Source organism: Aquila chrysaetos, chromosome 4 (genome assembly GCF_900496995.4).
Source record: "Aquila chrysaetos chrysaetos chromosome 4, bAquChr1.4, whole genome shotgun sequence".
In the NCBI taxonomy this organism is placed as follows: Eukaryota; Metazoa; Chordata; class Aves; order Accipitriformes; family Accipitridae; genus Aquila; species Aquila chrysaetos.
The window spans coordinates 631,192-652,209 of NC_044007.1; the positions used below are offsets into that span (position 1 = coordinate 631,192).

Sequence of the window (21,018 nt, forward strand, 5' to 3'; positions counted from 1 at the left end):
GATGGCGTTCCCCACACCAACACCTGGAACGCTTTTTTCGTTTCCTTGGCTCGGGGGTTTGTGCCAGGCGTGGACTCTGGAAATAACGCATCGCTGTGTAATGCCTATTAGAGCTAATCCACCGGCTCGTAAAAAGCCTCTCAGGTGTCCATCCTCGAGGGAGACCACTTTGCATTTTATCCCTTCAGAAAAAATAAACCCAGCTTGGCAGCTTTCTAAGCAGTAAAGCAGCTGTGAAAATTTCCTCCTCCTCTGAAGGACCAAATGCAGATGGTACAGAATCGGCCGCACTGAAAGCAAACCCTCCTCCCCTCCCCGCTCTGTTTTTAACACCCCTCTATATTGTGCCGTGTAATTACGGCTTTTTAAATTGGCCGGAATAGGGCTCTGCGAAGGGCTCTGTGTGTGCGTTGTCTTCCTGCCCATAAAACCTGAGCTCTTTGGATCTGCTCTCCTTCCCCAGGTACAGACTTCAAACCTCCCCCAGCTGGAAACACCCCGCTTTCCCGAGGAGCAGTGCTTTTAATAGCAGCTGTAGCTCCGTCGGAGCTGCGTGTGGGATGCGGAGAGGTTATGCTGGGGGTAGATGCCGATGCTTTGTTAGACTCGGTGTCGCAGGAAGGAGCAAAAACCCTCTCGCTGCCTCGCTGGCTTATTTACTAACAAGATATCAGCGTGGTGTGGGAGATCCCTTCCTAATCCTTTTCTCCTGCGCGCTTCGCTCTCTCTCCAGGCCACATGTGCTTTGTATGAGATCATGTCTGCTCCGGAGTCTGGGGCAGCAGTGCTGGGACTCTACCCGCCGTTGTTTGTGACTCTCCTGCTGCGCGTCAGCTGCACCGTGGGTGTTCAGCTACCGAAGAACCTGCAGAGCAGGGAGAGGAGGAGCAGCAGCCACGGCCCGGCCCCCCGGAGCCTTCATCCCTGCAGGTACGGCAGAGCCGGGGCGCTGGGCGGCCGGCACGGAGGGAACGTGCCTATCTGCCATGTGGAACTCATTTTTTGTTTGTGCAAACACAATAGCGTGTGCTGCGTCTGTAATCGGAGGGCTGGGTAATAACACCCGGGCCATAACGCCTTAGGTATGATGGCCTGACCTCTGGTGCGGTTTGGGCTCTGGGGTTTGGGGTTTTTTTTCTTTGGTGTGTTTTCTTCTGCAGAACACAATCTCTAAATTGGGAAGCATTAAATCAGCCGCCTCTGCAGACGCAGTGAAAGATGTGCTTTTCAGAGCTCGGGCAGCCACAGTGCCAGAGCCCTGCCGGATTGGGTTACTGCCGCAGCCTCCCGAAAAAAGCCCCGCTGGCTTTCGGGAGCAGGTCTCGGCAGGGCCCCCCGGGGCTCGCTGGGCACGTCGGAGGCGGATGAGCATTTCTTGGGGAGGGAGGATGGCTCCGCTTCCCTGAAGGATGAGGAGGGGAAGCTGGAAAGAGCAAACTTTTTGGCTTCGTCATGTCGATGGCTGCAGCGTGTCTCGGTCACGCCGAATTGCTGCCCGTTGAGCGATCAGAACCGGGCCACGATGCCGTCTTCCCCCAGTGCCGAGCCACCGCATCTGGCTCGTCCTCCTTCAGTGCTTTCAGCCCGTGGTGTCCCTTGCCGCTGAGGAGTCCCGGGGAGCCGAGAGGGAGGGCTCGGGTCCCCAACAGCTGCTCTCCAGCTGCTCTGCTCCTCCCGCCTGGTTGTGGTGAATGCCTTCAAATAGCTGCCTCGAGTGGCGATGCACCGGGCGGGCAGCGGGGTGATACGCTGCCCACCTGGGATGCCAGCAGCCTCTGTGCTGCCCAGCCAGGCAGGGTGCGATCAGCAGCTTTTTAAAAGGTGGGTTCAGGTCCCAGCCTCTCCCTGGGGCTGGCTCTGTTGTTGTAAAAATGATTTCTCTGTTGCGAGAAGCCCTGAAACCCCAAAGGGCCAATTGCTGAACCCAGGTGAGAGTCACCGCGGCTGCTAAATAATCCTCTGCTTGAGCCTAACAGCCCGGTTCAAACACCGAAGGGTGTTTGCTGGTGCGGAGCAGCACCTGCGTTGGCCCTGTGCATCTGTCATCTTTAGAAAGTGGGGATGCTGAAAGGGCCTCTGCAAGTGAGGCTTTCCCCTGGCCGCAGAAGAAGAGGAGACCACCAGGTCTGGGTGCACAGGGTCCACATCCCGCGCAAGCTCCGCGTCCCGTGCAGGCTCTCGTTCCGTGTCGCTCCGAGCCTGCGAGCGCAGCGCCGGCCGACTTGCTGAGCATCATCAGCTCCTGGACGTTTCCAACGGAGCCGTTGTGCTGGGAGAGGTGGGACGCCGTGAAGGCAGAGCCGCAGGGCTCTCCCACCTCTCCGCAGCCCTGGTGTTGTGACCGCAGGTGCCCTCGTCCAGCAGCAAACAGTCCCGGTGATGAGCGGTACCTGCGTTTGCTTTAAAGCACTTTAAATTTATGGGGATGTTGGGGTTAAACCCATGCCTGAGGCAGTAATGGCAGGAGGTGCAGGCAGGCTTATCGGGGTTCGGAGGGCAGGGAGCCCTTCTCTGGAGCTGCTTCGCCAGCCACCTGCTCGCTCCCTCCACCAGCAAAATGTCTAAAGGTTCCCCTGGAGCTTGGGTTGGCCTGCAGGGAGGAAGCTCTGCCCTGATTTTCAGTTTTATCCTCTTGTGGGTTTCCAGACTTGGGTTTTTTACAGGCTATTTTTAGTCTTAGGGGAGAGAGAAAAAAAAAAAACCAAACAAAAAACTTCCTAGAGGAGCCCACAAAGACACCAGACAAAGCAGCAGTGAGCTAAAAGGGCTCTGGCATCACTTGACAGTTCATTTGTCAAATCCCAACGGTGAAGAAAGGCCGTTTCCTTACCCTGAGCAGAGCGACTGGAACGGCGGCGTTGGGCACACCAAGCAATACCCCCCGCCTGCCGCCGTACCGTGGTGGGCCCCATCTTCATCTCGGAAAGCTGCTGCTCGCGCAGAGGGTGACTTCTCCAGCAGGGAGATGTAATGAGTGGAAACAGGTTGTTATGCTGGATGGCAGGGCTGCTATCTGATTAGTGTTTTATTTAGACCACATGTTAGAATAAAATGAAATGAACCCGACTTGTCGGAGGAGCAGGTTGGTTGAGGCCGATCGTGGGTTGCCCCGTGGCTGTTCTGGCACTGGCGGTGTCGCTCCCCGAGCTTGTGGCACTTGCCGCGTCCCCTCGGGGTGTTTTGCACAGCGGCGTCCGTGGTTTGGGATGGCTTTGTGCAGATCCCCCCGACGGGAGCAGACACTCGCGCTGCCTTTGTGGCTTTGGGCTCATGCGGCCAGAACTGTCTGTTCTCGTCATGCTCTTCCCCTTTAACGACTCCTGGAAGAGAGGCACGGGCAGATCCCAGCCAGACCCCGTGCCATAACACGGGGAGTACTGAAGGAAACTCGAAGCAACTGGTTGCCTCCCAGGGAAGGAGGTATAGGAGCCAGAAACGACTGCTCTTCCTCCAAAAAGTGTCTGGACTCCAAACAGCATTGGGGACACAAACCAGAACGTGCTGAACTATTGCCGGAACCGCTGCCCCATCCGAGGAGCGGGGCTGGGGCTGGATGAGCCCACGTGGCTCCCCGCCGCTGGCCCAGGCTCTTCTCTGGGTGCTCCCCGCGGCAGCAAGGCGACTGGCGATCCCAAGAGCAAACCATCAGGGTTGCAAGAGCCCCCAGATCCTTGTTGCAAGAAAAGCCGATGTGCCAGCCAGAAAATCGGTAGGAACCAGCAGCTCTTCAACACCCACGTCCCAGATGTGGGATGGGGGAACACCCCGGCCCCTCTCCAGCAGTTCTGCCAGAGGCTGGCTCCCTCCTACTGCTGCCGATCGAGGCGGCCAGCTTGATCCTCGGCTTTGCTGGGTGAAACTGGGCAGGATTGTACTGGAGGGGCTTTCTCGCTGGTCCGAGCCCACGGCTTACGTTGCTAGGGCTAGTCCAAAGGCGGGTGTGCCGGCGATGCTCTGCTTTACTCCCTTGGGACCGCGGTCGGTGGGTCACACGCGGCGTCTGTGTCCTCAAGAAGGGAAAAAGGCTCTTTTCCTCGCCGCTCCCCAGACACGGCCGGTATGCATGTGCTGTGTTGGGTTTCTTAGTGCTGCTTCTCGGATCTCCGCCTGATCTCGCAGGTGTTGGTACAAAGCAGCCGAGTCCTGGCTGTGCATCGCAGCTGCGAGTCCCCGGTGACGTCGCCTGCTTTTGGGGAGCAGGGAGAGGGGCCGCATCACGCTGGCTCCTGCCAGAAATCTCCGGGGACTGTCCGCAGGGGCAGGGAATGGCACGTGGTTCTGCTCCGAGCCCTGTTTCTGCTCCTGCCACATGGATGCGGGCAGGTAGCCGTGGCCGGGCGTCCGTGAAGTCATCGCTGATTGATGGAAGGGGAACGGTCTTTGTCCAACGCGCAGAAAAAACGTGGGATGTGAAATTCCAGCCTCGTCCCAGGAGCTGGTTACAATATCAAAGTAATTTCCTGTACGCGTTTTGAATTCTAAGTCTTCATGATATTTAAATGCCAAAGAGAGATGGTAAAGGTGAATATGATAGCTTGGCAGGAAAGGGAGGTTGGAAGACACGGGCTTTTGTTGGAAAGGAAGGAAGTGTCTATAGGACACTGTGGAAAAAGCAAACCCTGTGAATGAACGGCTTTAACCATCTGTCTCGCAGGAGCAGCCTCTGGTTGCGCAGGGGCTTAGCCCGCTGCGCTCGCCTCGGGCTTTTTAGCTCTTGGTAGGGAGCAGGAGAGCCTGGAGTTGCAGGCTGGGAGCCGAAACCTCAGGGAGGTTTGAGTGGAGTGGGAATCCCGCAGCGAGCGTGCGAGGGCTTTGCTGGGAATGGTTCCTCCTGAGGAGCCGCCCGCGAGCACCGGCTGGTGCCGGGACGTTGCCTGTCAGACCTTGTCCACAACCGAGGAGCTGGTGGGAAGTTTGTTGGCCTTCGCTGGCCTCTGTTGTCCGTGAGCATCTGCCAGGAGGCTTTTTTATTGCCGTTTCCCTATGCTGCAAGAAAATAAATCCCACTGCGTCTTTCTTGGACTAAATTACAGGTTGACCTGTACACAAGCTTTGAGTTTTGAGGCTTATGGAGTTTTCTTGCTCTGCGGAGATGGTAGTGGTCCTCACGATGCTGTGGGGGGGGGGGGGGGTCTCCGTTGCACCAAAGCTGAGTGCGATTCAGGTTAGGTTTTGGGAGTGGGGGGCTCCCTGCCAGCAAGGGCGAGAACCCCAGGAATGGGCTGAGAGGACTGGAGACACTCCGGCTAACGATGCCAGGATTAGGTGGACCCTGTCTCGGGGCAGGGAGACTGGCTCCGTCTTCTGGGGCTGGACAGACCGAGAGCTGGTGGGTGCCCGGAGCTGTGGCACTGCGCGGTGATGATTTCAGCCCTAGGGAGAGCGAGAGCACGGGGATGGGCACGCCGTAGGCAGAGGTACGGCCGTATATCTGCTGAGCGCCGGCACTGGAGCCTCTGCAGAGCTCTGCTGTGTCGGAGCCGCTCCACAGGACCGGATTGCCCCGGCCGAGGCTGGAGACTGATGCTCAGCCCCTGGAGAGCTGAGCTGCCCGCTGCTGGGCTGGCAGAGCTGGCAGATGTCTGGGTCTCCTGCTCCAAACGGGCAGTAGTACGTGAAGCGGCACACCGTACCTCCCCTCGAAATGGACCGCCGTAATGAAAAAGGAGGCTGGGGTTTATTCCAGGCTGCTGGAAGGGATATTCGAGGTCGGAGACTTGCTCTGGGGAAGGACCCCTCTAAATGGAGACGCTTGCGGGTCACTTAGCAATTTCGGCTACAGCTCGCGGAAAGGAAGCACTGCAGCCGGCTCAGGGGAGCTGCGTGCGCTCGGGCTGTCTCTAGCTGAAAACTGGTTGAAAAACTCCAAAGACCTGTGTGGCCGGACTCCAAAACAGTAAAACCAGGACTGTTACAAATACTAGCAGATCGGTGTGGACAGATGGTGGAAGGATACTTCTGCCTAAGGTTTTCTTTAATTAGTCATTAATTCCTTGTTGTCCTGGAGTCTTCATGGTGCAGGGATACTGAAAGCATGCTGAAGGACTCTCTGCCAGTCTGGGCTTTTCACAAGAGCTGAGCGAGCTAGCTCAGCAAGAGTTTGCAGTCCTGCTCCTCTGTGTGCCGTCACTAACGGAGCCAGCTCCATGGCTCCTCTGTGGGCCCCTCCAGGTGGGTTTTGCGGGGCAGACTTGAGGCTTCTGCACCGTCTGCCCCACGGGTCTGTAACCTCACAGCCCGACCAGCCGCTGTGTGCCCCGTGTATGAGAGCTGCATGGGACCAGCCGACTTCTGCTCGAGCTCACGGGGGATGCAGCAGAGACCTCGTTTTGAGCACTTCTTTGCAGAAAAGCAAACCTACATTCTCCTGCTTTCCTGCTCTTTGTGTTTTTGCCGTGGGCAGGTGCTCAGCTTTGGCCCTTAAGAATGCTCCGCTTGCATGAGTGGGTCCTCTGGGCACTCATCCCTGGAGGAACCCCAGCCCTGGTTCCCAATAAAACATAGAGACAAGTGCAGCCCAAAGCTGCCGAAAGCCTCGGGTCTGGCGTGGCAGGGTGTGTTTTCCACGCGTACAGTGCGTCAGTGTTTATTTTCCATCGTTAGTCTCAACTTGGGACGCACGAGAGGTGTGATGGGATGTCCTTCGTTAAGGCAAGCCGGGCTCTCTGGGGCTCCTGCAGCTGCTGGAGAACGTGGCTGCGGTGCAGCCCCATGGGTACCCCCCCCGCAGCCTCCTGGGGCTCACTGGGGGTGACGGTCCCTCCAAGCACCGGTCCCTTGTCACTGCAGCTTGGAGGGCCCTTCCCTCCAAGAAGCCAAAATAGCAGGAACCCAGCTCATAAGCTGGAAGATCTTTTGTGTTAAGACACTCTTACTAAATTATGTTTTCTTTGTGTGTGTGGTAACTACATTCCTCTCGCTTGTATTGAAGGCTAAGATTTATCTGTTGCTAATATTTGTTTTGTTTTGACAGGATAATGTATGTTTCCCATATGTTGCTCTGTGCTTGCAGCAAAATAATCCCTACCTATAAAATATTAATGCAAAAAAAACCCCCTCCTTAAAGTAGTTCTGGACTTCTTTACTTTTCAGTCTATTGTCTTGGATCACTTTAACGGCAAACGTCACGGTGTAAATGGAAGTAGCCGTGAGTTATGGGCTCGTCTCACTCCAGCTAAAGCCCTCGCATAACTCATCCCGTCCTCAAGCACCCGAACGCTCCCCGCGTGTCCCAGCGCTCCCCGGGCAAGAAGTTCCCTCCTCTGCCGCCCTGCAACCTGCCAGGCAGGCAGGGCTGCAGGCAGGGCTGCAGGCAGGGCAGGCAGCCTGCCCTAACCTAACCGCCGTGCTTCTCTCCCCAGCTGTGCCGTGGAAACGCTGAAGGTCATGCTGGCCCGGGGGGGTAGCGAGGAGGTTGCCAGGGCCGTGGGCAGCGCCGGCGGCTGGGAGCTGATGGTGAGTCCGGAGAGGCACCATGACGGGATCGCCGTGCTCGCCGGGTAAGACGCTGGTGCCGCGCGTCGGTTCTCTGGTACGTCCTCTGGTTTTGGTGCAAGAGCCGCGCCGCGGCCGTCGGGAGCGGGACGGCAGCCCGTAGCGAGCGGGGAGGGGGGTGCGCGCCGTGTGCCGGGGGAAGCCGCCACGCATCAAAGCCCGTGGAGGGTCTCGCTGGTTTCCCGCAGCATCGCCGTGGGTCTGGCGGTGGGGCTCTGCCTGGCTGCCCACCGCGGGGTGGCCGGCTCTGTCCCCAGCTGGCTGGAAGCAGCCTGGGGAGGAGGGAGCGCGCAGGGGCTCAGTTGCGTTCCTGGGAGCGCGGTGGGGCTGGATGCAGCTGGCGGCCGCCGGCGGTCCCGCTGCGGTGCGCCTGCCGTCCTACGCTTCCCCGGCATGCCGCTCGCTGGGGCTGTGCAGCGCATCTTCAGGCACGTCAGCCAAAGCTTTGCTGCGATCGCCTGCTTCGCCATGCTCCTGTCGGGGCTCAGGCTCCCTGTTGCCTTCCAACCAAGGTACGACGGAGACCAAAAGGTCTTGGGTGGAAACTTTTTTTCCTTTTGCTGCTGCTGAAACGTCCTTGCGGTTCATCAAGTATTGCAGTGGCATCCGATCCCTGTAGATGGCTGGCTGGCCGCTGCCTGTCCTTCCCGCGGCGGCTGCGCAACCTCGTGCCAACGGCGGCGAGTTTGGCGTGAGGCGGTGAGGCCAAGGGATGGCCGCAGCCCACGGTCCAGTTCAGCAGAGCCTGGTTCAGCCGGGGACTTCGCTGTCCCTCCACCCAGCGCCGATAATAGCTCTTGGACAGCTGCGGAGGAGACGAGCGGTTTGGGATTTTCCAGTATTTGCAAAAATGCTTTATTGAACCTCCCAAACGCTTGAGAGTGTCTCATCCAAAACAAAAACCATCCCTCCTGGCCAAGGTCCGCCGGAGCAGGCTCCTGCCAGGGTGCCCGGCGTGCACCAGGCGTAGGCTCGGTCCTGCCCTGCGCTTCGTCACCGGGCGAGTGGGTGGCAGGCGGGGATGATGCCAGGCCAGGGCCACCGGCTTTTCTGTCCTGCATGTCAACGTGCTGGTTCTGCACCGCAGCAGGATGCGCGGGCGTGAAAGACGGGCAGCGCCGGCGGCTCCCGTCGATCCACGGGCGCAAGCTGCCTGCGCTGCCCGCTCGGCTGCCCGTGGACGCGCTGCTGCTCGCAGTGCTCAGAGCACCCTGGGCTGCGGCCGCCCGTCCTGCGGCACGGGAGGCGACGGCGCTCGGCAGAGGCACGTTGTGGCAGCCCACGGTGCGGGGATCGGTGGTGGGTGGCTCACAGACCCCGGGGCGGAGGGGCTCGCCAGCTTGCTCGGAGCCCCCCCCCCCAGCATCCAGAGGCCACCTGTAGCCCCCGGCGCGGGCAGCCGGCGTGGGTGACGCGTGCCGCTTCTCTTGGCAGCGCGATGGCACGACACGCCGGCCCCCGGCTCCCCCTGATCGTGAAGAACCTCATCCCAACGCTGAGCGGCGTCTTCGACAGCCAGAGGATCACCACCACCGCCTTCTTCGCCGAGGTGAGCGGGGGGAGGCGGCTGAGCCACCGCTGCGGGCTGGCTCTTGGCCGTCCGTCTGTCTTTCCCTGCCCGGCTGGAGAGCGGCCGGGATGAGGGTTAAGCTGCGGCAGGGTTCTGCCCGTCCTCCTCGGCTTCCTGACCCTCTGGTAGAGGGGATGGCAGAGAAGCACTTGCAGGAGTCCAACTCTGAACACATCACCGCCATGAGCCAGCAAACCGTAACTCCGTCCTTACGTACCACCCTAAGGAATGAAGTGACTCAAGTCCTTTCCCCTCGCCGGCAGCACAGCCAGCAGACTGTAACACTATCTCTCCGTACATACCACCTTAAAGCCCTGGGCCACTCGAGGAGTTTTTGTTACATAAAGGAGCACCTTATGCCAACAATGCAGAACTATATCCCCCCTTATAAACCACCTTTTAAATTCTCAGCTGCTTAAGCAGCCTGGGATTAAGGCACTGTTTTTATTTTCTGTTTGGCTGGGGGAGCTGCCGGCCCGGCTCTTGGAGCCTGTCCCAGAATCTGCTTTAGTTTTGGAGTGTGGTTGGCTCTCTGCATCCTTAAAGGGTTTAAAATAGCAGCTTTGCCTCACCGTGGAGCTGGAGGGGAAGGAAGCAAATGCCTGTGTCTCCCTCTCTCAAAACTGATGAGGTGAGAGCTCAGTCCCTTTTCTCTCAGCCGTGCCAGTGACGGAGATGACAGAGGGGAAGCGAGGAGGGGAACGGCCACTGGGCTGGAGCAGCGGGAAGACGGGCAGCACGGGGCCGGTGTGCGGCAGCCTCTGCTCCCCTGACCTCCCCGGGGTCCCCCGGACGGCAGCAGAGGTGCAGCCGCTGCCCCAGGATGGCTGTCGCCGCCTCGTCCCAGCGGGACCCGGAGCGGGGATTCCTTCCGTGCCGGCCCCCGGGACCCGTCGAGGTGCCGTCGGTGCCCGCACGTGGCTGTCGGCAGCCCCTTGCTGCCCGCGGGTGTCCGACCCGAGCTCTGCGCTCGCGCCGCCGGTGCCCGCGCGTGGGTCGGGCTCGGGGGTTCCAGGTCTCGTGTCGCAGGGTCCCTCTGAGCCCCGGGGCTCTCGGGCTCTCCGCAGCGGTGGCAGGTGACGGTGGGTGCACGCAGGGAGCCCCCCCGCCACCATGGCTGGAGCCCGGAGGGGTCCGGCTGACCCCCCGTCCTGGGGAGATAAACCCCAGAGCTGCCGCGCCGGTGCCCGTTAACCCAGAAGTGCCCCGTCGGCGCTGGGCTCCTGCCAACCCCACCTTTGCCGGCGGTTAAACCGCCTTTCCGTAAAGTGGAGCCTGATCCATCCAGGATGAGCTGGGCCCCACCGGGGAGGGCCAGCGACGCTCCTTGGAGCACATCCCGCTTCCGTACGTGGCTCTCCCCACCACCCGGGGGGCTCAGTTAGGAGGGTCAGTGGGAGAGCAGCCCTGCTCTCTCCCTCCAGCCAGGTCTCCTGAATTGCTCTCCTTGAGCCTCTGCCCAGCTAGTTCCTCCCAGCATCGCTCGGAGCGCTCCGGGAACAAGGAGCTGCTGGCCAAAAGCTCCGGTTCCGCTGCTGCTCAGCGGCTGGGGATGCTCCCGGGGGCTCTGGGGAACACGGTGGCTCCGGGTGCCCCTGCACCGCTCTGGAAGAGCGGCTGGCCGTGCCCCTGACCGGTCCCCAGCCCGGGGGACGTGCTTTGGCCCTCCATCCCTGTAAATACTCCGACTTCTCCGTAGCCAGCCTTGTCTCACTTGGCAGGCGATCTGGGGAGCAAGGATTTAGCTTTTGTGTAGGTTTCATGGTTTTCTCCCGGCTGTTGGTGCTCACCCAGGCTTCCCCCTTCTCCCCAACTTAGGGTCCTCGGTTTTCTCAATTTACACGTTATGAATTATTGCAGGTTCCCCAAATCCAAGTGCCTGCCTGAGGGGGGTGCAGGGGCTCCCCCAGCCCTGCCTCTGATGGTGTGGTTATGGAGTGAGGGTCTGAGGGGAGCCAGGGGACAAATCAAGTCTGCCGGGGCTCTTTCCCGGTGTAAAGGAATAAGAGCGTCCAAAACACAGCCATCATCTCCCTCGTGGTTCACGGGCCCCCTGTCCTGTCGATGCTGAGACTTTCTTTTGCTTTAGCTCCTCAATAGTAATGTGGTGAATGACCTGATCCTGCTGGAGACCATGATGGATAACATGACGGGGAGGCAGAAGGACACCTGCTTGTTGGTGCGGATGCTGGCGCTCCGGGGGCTCGGCAACATCGCCTCCGGCTCGCCGGAAAAGGTGAGAGCCAGGAGTCCTGGCCGGGGCTGGGTGGGAGAAAGGAGCACGTAGCCACTGGGAAATTCTGCTTGTCAAAGACGGGGGGGGTCTTTAGGCAGGACAGTCGGCCGCCTCCTCGTCCTGGTGACGGCACCTCCAAAACCGAGGTGGGAGCTGTCCTGTACGTCACCACCACTGCGGGACTGCTCTGGTTTAGGAGATGCCTTTAGAAAAGCCTGGCTTTGGAGGAAAGCCTGGCTTTGGAGGAAAGCCCGGCATCCTTGGGGGGAGGCTGGCTGGTCCAAACAAGCCAGGTCAGCTGTGGGGCTGCCCACGCAGGCAACAGCATCGCGCTCGTGCGAGACCTGCAAGCCCATCGCTCTTCCCGGTGGTTTTGGCGGCTGACGAATGGATCCTTAAAAGCAAAGCGATCCCCTGTACCGACGATGGGGTTCAGGCAGACCAGAGTTGGTATCCCCACTCTCCGAAGCGGCGGTCGGAGCAGTTTGTGCCGGGGGCACGTCCGTGGAGCGGCACGCAGGGGAGGGCAGGCACGGGGTGCTCTGCGCTCGCAGCTCTTCGCCTGGAGGATGCGCAGCGGGTGGCCGGTACCTGCCAGGCTCCAGATGCACCTTGCAGCCGGGAAGCGGCGGCTTAAACCCCCTTTCCTGCCCGGGAGAGGAGCCGATGCCACAAACCCCGCAGGCGTGGGAGCATCGGGCTGCGTGGGAGCATCGGGCTGCCTGGAGCTGCCGGCCTGACCCCGCAGCTCTCCTTACCTGATGGCTGATCGGCAGCGGCGCGGGGGCTTGGCAAGCTCCTGTGCTCGCCCGTGCCAAACCCTGGGAAGAGGTCACGGGTGGGCCAGCCCCAAGACAGACAATAGGCTACCGTGATCTGCTGATAAAGTATAAGTAGCTACTAAAAATACCATTCTGCTGGCGTAAGCTCGGTCAGAGCCGCTGCTCTAACAGTATCCAGTGCTCCGGGTTGTGTGAGCCGGAGCGCTGCCTCGGGGAGGGAAGAAACCAGTAGTGCTGACAGTGCAGGCTGGTGAGGATGAGGAAGGCAGTGACGAGCTCGTGCAATTAGGGCAATGGCAGAGACGAGCTGTTGCCAGCTCCTGCGCTCAGCCCAACCGGAGCCCAGCAAGCACCGCTGGGTTTCCAGCCCATCAGGAGAGCTGCTTCCCGGACCGTGCTGCAGATGCTCCTGTCCGTGAGCTGCTAGGGCAACCCGGAGCAATGCTGGCCCGGTAAGACCAGGCAGGCACGGGTCTGGGTCTGGGAGAGCTCTAGGGCTCCTACCATCCCGGGTGGCCAAGGGCAGCAGTCTGTCTGTCCATCCTTGCCCCTTCCCAGCTATGCTCCGTAAGCCATGCTGAATAGCACGGCGTAGTTTGCAAAGCTGAGTGCTCAGAATTAAGTGATGGCAGACTTAACGTGGCTTATGCAAACTTAATTTCCCCCTTCGCTGTGTATACACGAGCTCTAATTACACAGTGAAGTACTGCATTGATGGTTCCAGCGGGAGGGGAGCCGGTGACTGCAGTAAGCAGTTACCGCATGCAATGACTGGCCTGTGCCGAAGACGCTTTGCCCGCGGCGGTCGTAATTTTAAGTCTCCTTCCAGCTTTTTCTGGCTGGAAGCGCGGCGTGGGGCAGGAGCCTGCTGCAGGGCACCCAGAGGACGTGTCCCTGCCAGCCCTTCTGCCAGGCTCGCCCCACGGGGACCACTTTTCTCGCCGCTTCCCTTGCAGGTGAGGAAGCACGGGGCCAAGCTCCTGGCGTCGATGGTCAACGGCATGGATGACAAAGACGACCCCCACAACCTGATTGCCCTCGAGGCCATGTCCAGTCTCTCCAAGCTCCTGGATCACGTGGAGGAGAGAGACATCCAGTCCATGCTCCTCCACATCGCCATCAGGATCCGGCCCTTCTTTGACAGCGTAAGGCAGCGCCCTGGCCGTGCCCGGGAGGCCGAGCTCGTGCCTTTGCCGGCGTGTCTGAAAGGGCTCGTCTGCCGAGCCAGAGCCTGCTTAACGCAGGGCACGTGTGCGGGAGCAGCAGGAGTCTGCTCGGATGCTACGGGGCACATCCCGGGATGCCGGCAGCGCTCCAGAGCCGGGGGAAGGAGGTTGGGGTGCTGCATCCCCAGCTGGGAGCTCAGCACCAGCCGCATAAAGACGCGGTGCGGTTGGGAAGCGGAGGTGCCCGTTGCATCGTCTGCTTGGACCTTGACTCGTCCTGGGTGGCAACAAGCTCTGGGTGCGGGGTTGAGCCAGAGCTGGGTTACGTGGGTGCCCTGGGGCAGGAGCAAGGGCAGAGTGAGGCTGGGGAGAGGGGAGAAGTCCTCTGTGGGTCTGTCCCAGGGGATTTCACTGCCCTTAGCAGTCTCTGTCCACCCCCTGAACCACTCCAGCATCACCACGGAGAAGCTTGATGCTTCTGCTCAGCTTGCAGCCCATCCCGGGGCTTAAGCCTCGTCCTCTGCTCTCGCGCTGAGCTGCCGTAGTCCCGCCGGGAGCATCCCTGCCTTGGCCAGGCCCTCGCTGCACCCCACGCTCCGGCTTTGTGGGTGTCATCTTCTCTGCTGCTTCTCTGGCCTGAGCAGAACTGCAGCCAGGAGCTTGCTCTGCCCCTTCGAACGGCTGGAGCTGGCTGCGGCATGAAGACCCCCATCCCCAAACTGGGTTCCCAGCTCCTCCTGGGTGCCGGCTGGTGGGGGGCTCTGGACCAGCGGGAGCAAACAGGCATGATGGTGGCTGAAATTTGGGATGAAGAGGCAGGGGGCTGTGGTTTTGTGGAGTCATTAGGTGGGAGGGAGTGAACTTACACTCCTAACAGAGCCTGTCCTCAGCCCACGGGTGGTTTTGTTATTTCCTGGCAAAGAGTTGTCTAAAATGGTTTTCAAAAAACAAACCAATGAACAAAAAAAGCTGAGGTCCTGCAGCTGAGGACCGGGGCAGCCTGGGAAGGAGGTGCTGAGGGTTTGGGACAGACAGGAGCGTTTCTCTTGCTGCTCCGATGCCCTCCAGCCCAAGAAGCGAGGCTGAAACAGGAGATGCCCAGGTCGGTTCCTGCTGAGCCCTGCTCGTCCCCTCTGCCCGCAGGAGCAGCCTGACCTCCGCCAGTCCTCCATCGTCCTCTTCGGCAACCTGACCAAGTTCAGCGAAGGCAACTGCGAAGTCTTCTTCGAGCAAATCCTGAACGGGCTGGTGACGCTGCTGCTGCACCTCCAGGACCCGAAGCCGGAGGTTGTCAAAGTGAGTGCCCCGCTGCCCGCGCTGGCCGGCAGGAACCGGGGAGGGGGGTCCTCTGCTTCGGTGTGGGGATCCCGCGAGGTGCTGAGCTCTGGAGCGCGCGTGCTGCAGCCTCCCCTCTCTGTGCCACAGGCCTGCAAGTTTGCTCTGCGCATGTGTGGTCCCAACATGGGCTGCGAGGGGCTCTGCGACATGTTCCTCAACCACCTGCGGGAGGACAGGAGCCTGCACTACGGGGAGTTCATGAACAACGTCTGCAAACACCTGGTGAGCGGTTGCCAGAGCCCGTGGCACCGGTGCCGGGCACTGCCCGCGGGACTCGGTGCAAGCCGGCGGGGCTCGTGCGGGGACTGCTGGTCCGTAAGGTCCTCCGGGTCCTGCCCCTGTGTCCGGACGGGACGATTCCCCCTCCCCAGCCCAGGCGTGTTCCTGGGCTGACCTCAGCCTCCCCAGGAGCTCCAGGCTTCCAGGAGATGGTGCCAGTGCCGCAGGCAGCCGGTCTCCTGTCCTGCGTGACTTCTTCGGCGGCTGTTTCTCTCCTAGATGCAGAGCTACCCAGAAATGCTGAACCGCCTGATCTTAACCAACCTGTTCTACTTCAAGAGCAACTGGGTGGACATCCGAGCAGCTGCGCCCATGTTCATCGGTAAGGCTGCTGGGGTCCTGCTCTCGAGCTGCTCCGCGGGCTTCGCGGTGTGGGGTGTCCTCTCCCCAGGACACTGTTGTCCTAGGAATGCTTTCGGTCCCCGTTCTGCTGGGAGGGCGCTGCGGACGAGCAGGGCTGCTGGAAACGGCCAGGTCTTCTGGTGCCTGCTTCTCATGCGGAGCACCAGCCTGCGCCTTGCTGTGCCACGTGCCACTTGCACACGTGCCACGTCCCCAGGTGGTGCCAGCACCCCAGGAACTGTTCTCCAGCCACTTCCCACTAATGCTGGCTGGGTGCACGGTGTCTGCCGTGACCACCTGAGGTGGAAAGCGCGTGGCCAGGTCCTGCCGTGGTTTGGATGACTGCCCGCCGTGGGCAATGCCTGTACAGACCCTGGTTTGCAGCAGCAGTGGGCTGCCGGTGGGCTGCGCAGACGATGCCCTCAGTGGAGCCTGGACCAGCTCGGTCCATCGCTGTAAAGGTCTCCGGGCTCAGGGTGCAGCACGTGGGTGATGTTAACGGTGAGGTGAATGACGTGGCCAGAAGAGCTGCCTCAGCCCCATGCCCTCAGCTCAGAGTGTTTCTGCGATTCCCCCTTTCTGGGGATGGGTAGCGCCCAGCCTTGCTTTTACCCCTTGAAGATTTGGGGGGGGGGGGGGCAGGTTTTGCTGCTTTCAGCACAGACCTCAGCTGCACTGCGCTCGGATGTGCCCAGTGATGCTTCAGGACAAGTTACCAGAGCTGCAGGTGGCAGGAACGCTGGCAGGCGTCTCCTCAGGGCACGTTAGGGTGTTGTGTGTACAACACCCACGATCACCCTCGCCTGAGCGGTTGTTGAGGGGTTTCCATTGGGATTCCGCACAACCCGCTGACGCAGGGACGAGTGAGCTGGTGCCTGGCGGTGTGCCACCGTTACCTGTCTCCTCGGACGTGGGGCTCCTTGGTGGGACCCAGACCAAGCCCTGACTCTGAAATTCTTCCTCAGGCTTCCTCGTGCTGCACGTGGACGAAGACCACTGTCAGCAAGTGGACCTGGACCAACTCATTTCGGGTGAGTAGGTGCTGCCGCCCGCGGCTTTCGCTGCTGGGGACTGGGGGGGATTTGCCTCTGCCCGCCGGAGCTCAGCCCCGTGAGATGGGGCTCCCCAGCCTCTGACGCTGCTGTGCCCGAGGCTCCCGCTCGGCTCTCGGAGCCGGCAGCTTGGGGGACTTCAGCCGATCGCAGAGGGACGAGTTTGCAATGGGATCCCGCTCCCTCCTGGATGCGCCGGATGCATCCCTGGGTGAGCTGGGGGACACGGGGAATGTCCCCGACCTCCTGGACAGCCCACAAAGCCAGAGCTGTGGCCAGGATGAGCCCGGCACCTGCGGGCAACAGATGTGGAGGGGTCCTGGGCTGGAAAGCCAGGGTGCTGCGAGGGGCCGAGCCGTCCGCGTGGGGATGCTGAGGCGGCATCTGGTTTGCACCCCGCGGGCGTCCCGGGGCCGAGGTTGCAGCTCTCCCGGGAGCGGGGCTCTGCTGGTGGGTGCCACGCGAACCCCAAAACCCCACCGGGCTGCACGGCGAGCGCCGGTCCTTGGCCGGCGGCTCCGGCCCCGGGCGTCTGTCGGGGGGCTCAGGGGGCATTTGCAGTGGCTTAGCGTAAGCAGGAGGGGACTCGCAGGGTTTGTTTGTAACGTGTTAACCGTTAAAAGGCAGAGTTAAGGCTCGTTATGAAGGGCTAATAAAAAGTCGGCTTGAAGCTGGTGGCATTTTGGAGCAGAGTTAAGTAATTTTCCTGGATTTCAGGGATTTTTTCCCTGTCACTAGTGACCTCATAGTATATAGTAATGCATGGAAACTTTTGGATTGTTCCAAGGGAGCTTAAAAAACACTAAAAAAGGAAAAACTATCTTTCCGTTGGCTCCCTGAGCCCTTCCAGAAGAAAGAGGCCTGTCTGTTTGAAACAAGTGAAAGATAATCTGCCTGCGTGTGAGTAATCGCTGGAGCGAGCAGGCCTGGATTGGGTTGCGCGAGCTTCCCGTGTTGAGTGGCTTGGCCGCGCGGGGGTCCGGGGGGGGGCTTCGGCGTTACGCCCCCGCGGCCGGGCCCGCCGAGGCACGAGGACGCGGCGAGCGGGCACATAAATCAGGGGAGCCCGGCTCGCCGCGGGAGCAGAAGTCGGGGTGGGGGGGACACGGGAGGGAGGCGAGGGCTCTCCTGCGCCGGGTAAACAAGCTACTGGAAAAATATTATTATACTTTTACTGCTAGGAAAAACTACCTGGATTGTTTTCTTACTACCGGGAGCTGTTCCAGGCATTAGGAAATCGTGCTGATAGGGGAGGCTTGGCCCGGCGAGCGTCTGCACAGCCCCGCGGGCCCCCGGGGGCTCGGCTCCCGACTCCGTTCCCCTCCCCGGCCCTGGACCCCCGTGCTGGGGGCCCTTCTCCTCCCCAGGTCGGTGCAGGAGCAGCCCCACCGGCTTGAGCCCCGCGCCCCAAGGAGCCCTCCCGGTCCCCCACCGCCGCGGCACCCCGGGGCCAGGCAGAGCCAGCAGCCTCCGCAGCACCGTCCTGCTGCCACGGCGTGGGTCCCTGGGCTCTGCAGAGCTGGGGGGCTCCTGGGGGGGGGCTGAAGAGGACTTAGGGTGCTTGTTCCCCCCTGGGGCGTGTGACGGGGCTGGCAGGGGGGCCCAGCATCCCTGGGACTGGAGTTTCTCCTTCCTCGTGCGATGGAGCAAAGCCAGGATGCGGCTGGGGCCGGGGGGGGTGGTGGGTGGCCGTGGTCCCGTAGCCCCCGGCATGTCTGTGCTCTGCTCCTTCCAGCTCTGAACCTGCTCCTGAAGGACCCCGTCCCTGCCGTCCGCGTGAAGGTGGCAGAGACCCTGGGCCGCCTCGTCAGGATCCTGTGAGCCCCCCGGGGCCCCCCAGCTCCGCCGCAGCAATAGTTGGGTCGGCTCCTCGCCGCGAGCCCCACGGCTTGGGGTCCCCGTGGGCACTGCCACGTCTTCCCGGGGTCCGGCTCGCCTGCCTTCACGGCAGCCCCCGTCGTCTTCCTCCGCTCTCGCCAGCCTGCGGGAGCCCCCCCCCCCCCCCCCAACCCCCATACCAGGACTGGCTTGGCCCGGCTGCGGCACCGTGGTGGCCGGAGGACACGGTGGGCACGTGGCCCCTCTCCGCAGGCTGCTGGACGGGGTCCCGGTTGACTTATGGGATGAGGGTCCTGGGCAGGGATGTGGCAGCGTGGGGAGGGAAGGGGCTGCAGCTGCCCCGCAGCCGTGGGCCGGCAGCGTCCCCGGGCTCCCCCCACGGCTCCCGCTCAGCCGGGAGCAGGACGGAGCCTGAGCCCCCCCCCCTCGCCCCGGCTGCCTCCAGCCCCTCGTCCCACCCTGCTGCTCTCTGGTACTGAAGACGGGGTCCTGTCCCCCGGGGCCCTATTCGATGAATGTGACCGTCCTCTTGACACACATGTACATAAACGTATTTTTAAATAAATAAAGCTCTTTGCTCCTCAAGCGTTGTGATGGGGTGAAGGGGATGGGGTCCCCCCCCCCACCCCACGGCTGTGTGAGCCGGGCCGTGGCAGGGGCTTCGGGGAGCCCATGGGAAGGGAGCGGCACGGAGGAAACCGCTGGCTGTGCAGGGATCCCCTTCGGAGGAAGATGCTGGGTCTCTTCCCCCTGCCTTTGCCAAAGGGGAAGCACGGCACTGGCCCTGGCTCGAGTCGTGGGGTCCCCTCGAGCCGGTCCTGCCCTGCGCGAGTGGCGCTGGCAGTGTCCCCGCTCCCCGGCTCCTCATCGTGGGTTTCTGTCCCTACACTGGAGCTCCCTGCTCTGGTCACCTCTGGGCTCTTCTTCAGGTGCTGATTCTGTTCCAGCTCCTGCTGCTCCTGGCCCTGCTCTGCTCCCTGGGCTCCTTTGCTGGCATGTTAGTGATACAGGGGGGGCCGGGGGCAGGGCAGCACTCTCTGGACGCTTCCTCCGCAACCAGAATCAGCAGAGGGAGGTGTGGGGTGGCACTGGTCCCGTTGCGTGACCTGGCACCATCCTCCTAGCAGCGCTCCTCCTCGGCACTCAGCAGTGACGCCTGCATCTAGCAGGGCTTGCAGTGTCAGTAGGGCTCAGAGTGAACAAGCCAGGGCAGAGAAGAGCTGCCGTGAGAGAGGCAGGAGTGGTTCATGCCCAGTGATGCAGAGAGGATGGAGAGGTCACCTGGGGCTTGGTGGCAGGAGGTGGCCTGTGAGCTCGTGGCCCTGCCGTGCTGCCCATGGGCTCTGGTGCTCCCTTGGCTCCCCACCCCGGCACGGGGCCGGGCGGCTGCTGGGGCCTTTCCATTGCTGTGGGACAATCCTTCAACCCTGCTGTTCCCTGGGCCAAAAGAGCTCTGGAATCCTGTACAACCTCTCCGGCTGTTCAGCTCTGGTGTGGCGGGGGATTCCTGGGATGGCTGGGCTGCACCTGGGCTGCGGCTGTGCCAGGCCCCCCCACCCCTCCTGCCAGTCTGGGTGAGGGGGTGATCAGGGCAACACCCCCCCCCCCCCCCCCCCCCAGCCTTTTTTCCACTGGTGGAAGCCCTAGGTGGGCTCTGCATCATGTTCGATGCCAGCTCTGACCCATGACCCCAACTCAGGGGCAAGCCCAGGCGATGTCGGACCCTGTAGCAGGGGTCTCGTGGGGTGCTGGGGCCACCCTGGCTCCCGGCAGCCCCCCCCCCCCCCCCCCAGCCATACAAGTGTGGGCCAGGGAGGGTCCCGGCCGGATCCCCCCCCCCAGGCCGGCGGTGGGAAGGGCCGGTTCCCGTGGCCGTCCTGGCCCGCGGCCAGCGCTGAGCTCATGCGCAGGATGAGCTCACGGTGGTTGTCGGACCGCAGGCTGCCGAGGGCAGCACGTGGGGATCCTCCGCTGGGACCATGGGTGAGGGGGACAGACGGGGCCCTGCTCCCCCCCCTCCTGGGGTGACCCCAGGGACCATGGGGGGGGTGATGCTGGGGGTTAGAGGGATGCTGGGGGGGGGGCCTAATGCATTTTGATCACGGCTGGGTGCTGGCTGCTCGCCGTGTCCTTGCACTGGATGCGCATGGGGCAGTGGGTGTCGGGGTTCCTGTTGGTGGGTACGTGTCCCGTGCCAGCCCTGGTGCGTGTCCCCAACTCGGGTACGGGGCTGGGACCCACTGCAGCCCAGGAGCCACCGTGTCCCCCCCACCCCGGGGCTGGTGCATGGTGGGGGGCAGCTTGGAGCCCCGGGCTGGGCCAGGCACTGAGGGATGTGCCCACTCACTGCTGAGCTGGCAAGGCAGGACAAAGTGGTGCAGGATTGTATCCAAAGGAGTTTAATGAGAAAGGCCCCAGGAGTCCGTGCGCAGGAGCGATGTTCCCGGCAGAGCGCGGTGGTCCCGGCGCTGCCCCTCGCCCGCGGGGTGCTGCTGTTGGGCTGGGATGGGGTGGGGGTGCTGGCGCCGGGCGGCAGCTATGTGTAGAGCCGGACGGTGCTGTCGGCGCCGGAGGAGAAGACCCAGGGTTGGGTGGGGTGGAAGAGCACATCGAGGACGCCCAGGTCCAAGGTCATCGCATGGCCCTTCAGCACCTTCACGGGCACCAGCAATGGGTTCTGCAGCAGGTCGCTGTGGTGGAGGAAGATAGGTCAGGACGGGGCTCGGGCTCCCTCCCTGGGGTACACCCCCCTGGAGTCATCCCACAACCGCTGCAGCCCCCCCGATGCACAGGGCAGCACTGCACCCTCCCCGCCCAGCAGCCCCTCCAGGGCTTTGCCGCGCTGCCGCTTGCCGGAGGAGAGGGGATGCGACGCCGAACCCCCGTGGCTCCCCCCCCCCCCCCCCCCCCCGCCACGTAC

At 62.0% G+C, this 21,018-nt stretch overlaps 2 protein-coding genes across 5 annotated transcripts in view; one reads left to right on the top strand and one right to left on the bottom strand.

Moving 5' to 3' along the window:
* Positions 1-18,683, top strand: part of MROH1 (maestro heat like repeat family member 1) — a 57,653-nt gene extending 38,970 nt beyond the window's left edge. For both annotated transcript variants that reach the window (XM_030011076.2, XM_030011077.1), the window contains 10 exons: positions 734-930; positions 7,362-7,499; positions 8,929-9,043; positions 11,154-11,300; positions 13,039-13,227; positions 14,392-14,544; positions 14,674-14,808; positions 15,085-15,187; positions 16,173-16,238; positions 17,995-18,683. In XM_030011076.2, coding sequence (XP_029866936.1) covers positions 734-930; positions 7,362-7,499; positions 8,929-9,043; positions 11,154-11,300; positions 13,039-13,227; positions 14,392-14,544; positions 14,674-14,808; positions 15,085-15,187; positions 16,173-16,238; positions 17,995-18,080 — 1,329 coding nt within the window. In that variant the 3' untranslated portion in view covers positions 18,081-18,683. The remainder of the gene's footprint in view (positions 1-733; positions 931-7,361; positions 7,500-8,928; positions 9,044-11,153; positions 11,301-13,038; positions 13,228-14,391; positions 14,545-14,673; positions 14,809-15,084; positions 15,188-16,172; positions 16,239-17,994) is intronic.
* Positions 18,684-20,481: 1,798 nt separating this feature from the next.
* Positions 20,482-21,018, bottom strand: part of BOP1 (BOP1 ribosomal biogenesis factor) — a 67,905-nt gene continuing 67,368 nt past the window's right edge. For all 3 annotated transcript variants that reach the window (XM_030011080.2, XM_030011078.2, XM_030011079.2), the window contains one exon: positions 20,482-20,788. In XM_030011080.2, coding sequence (XP_029866940.1) covers positions 20,635-20,788 — 154 coding nt within the window. In that variant the 3' untranslated portion in view covers positions 20,482-20,634. The remainder of the gene's footprint in view (positions 20,789-21,018) is intronic.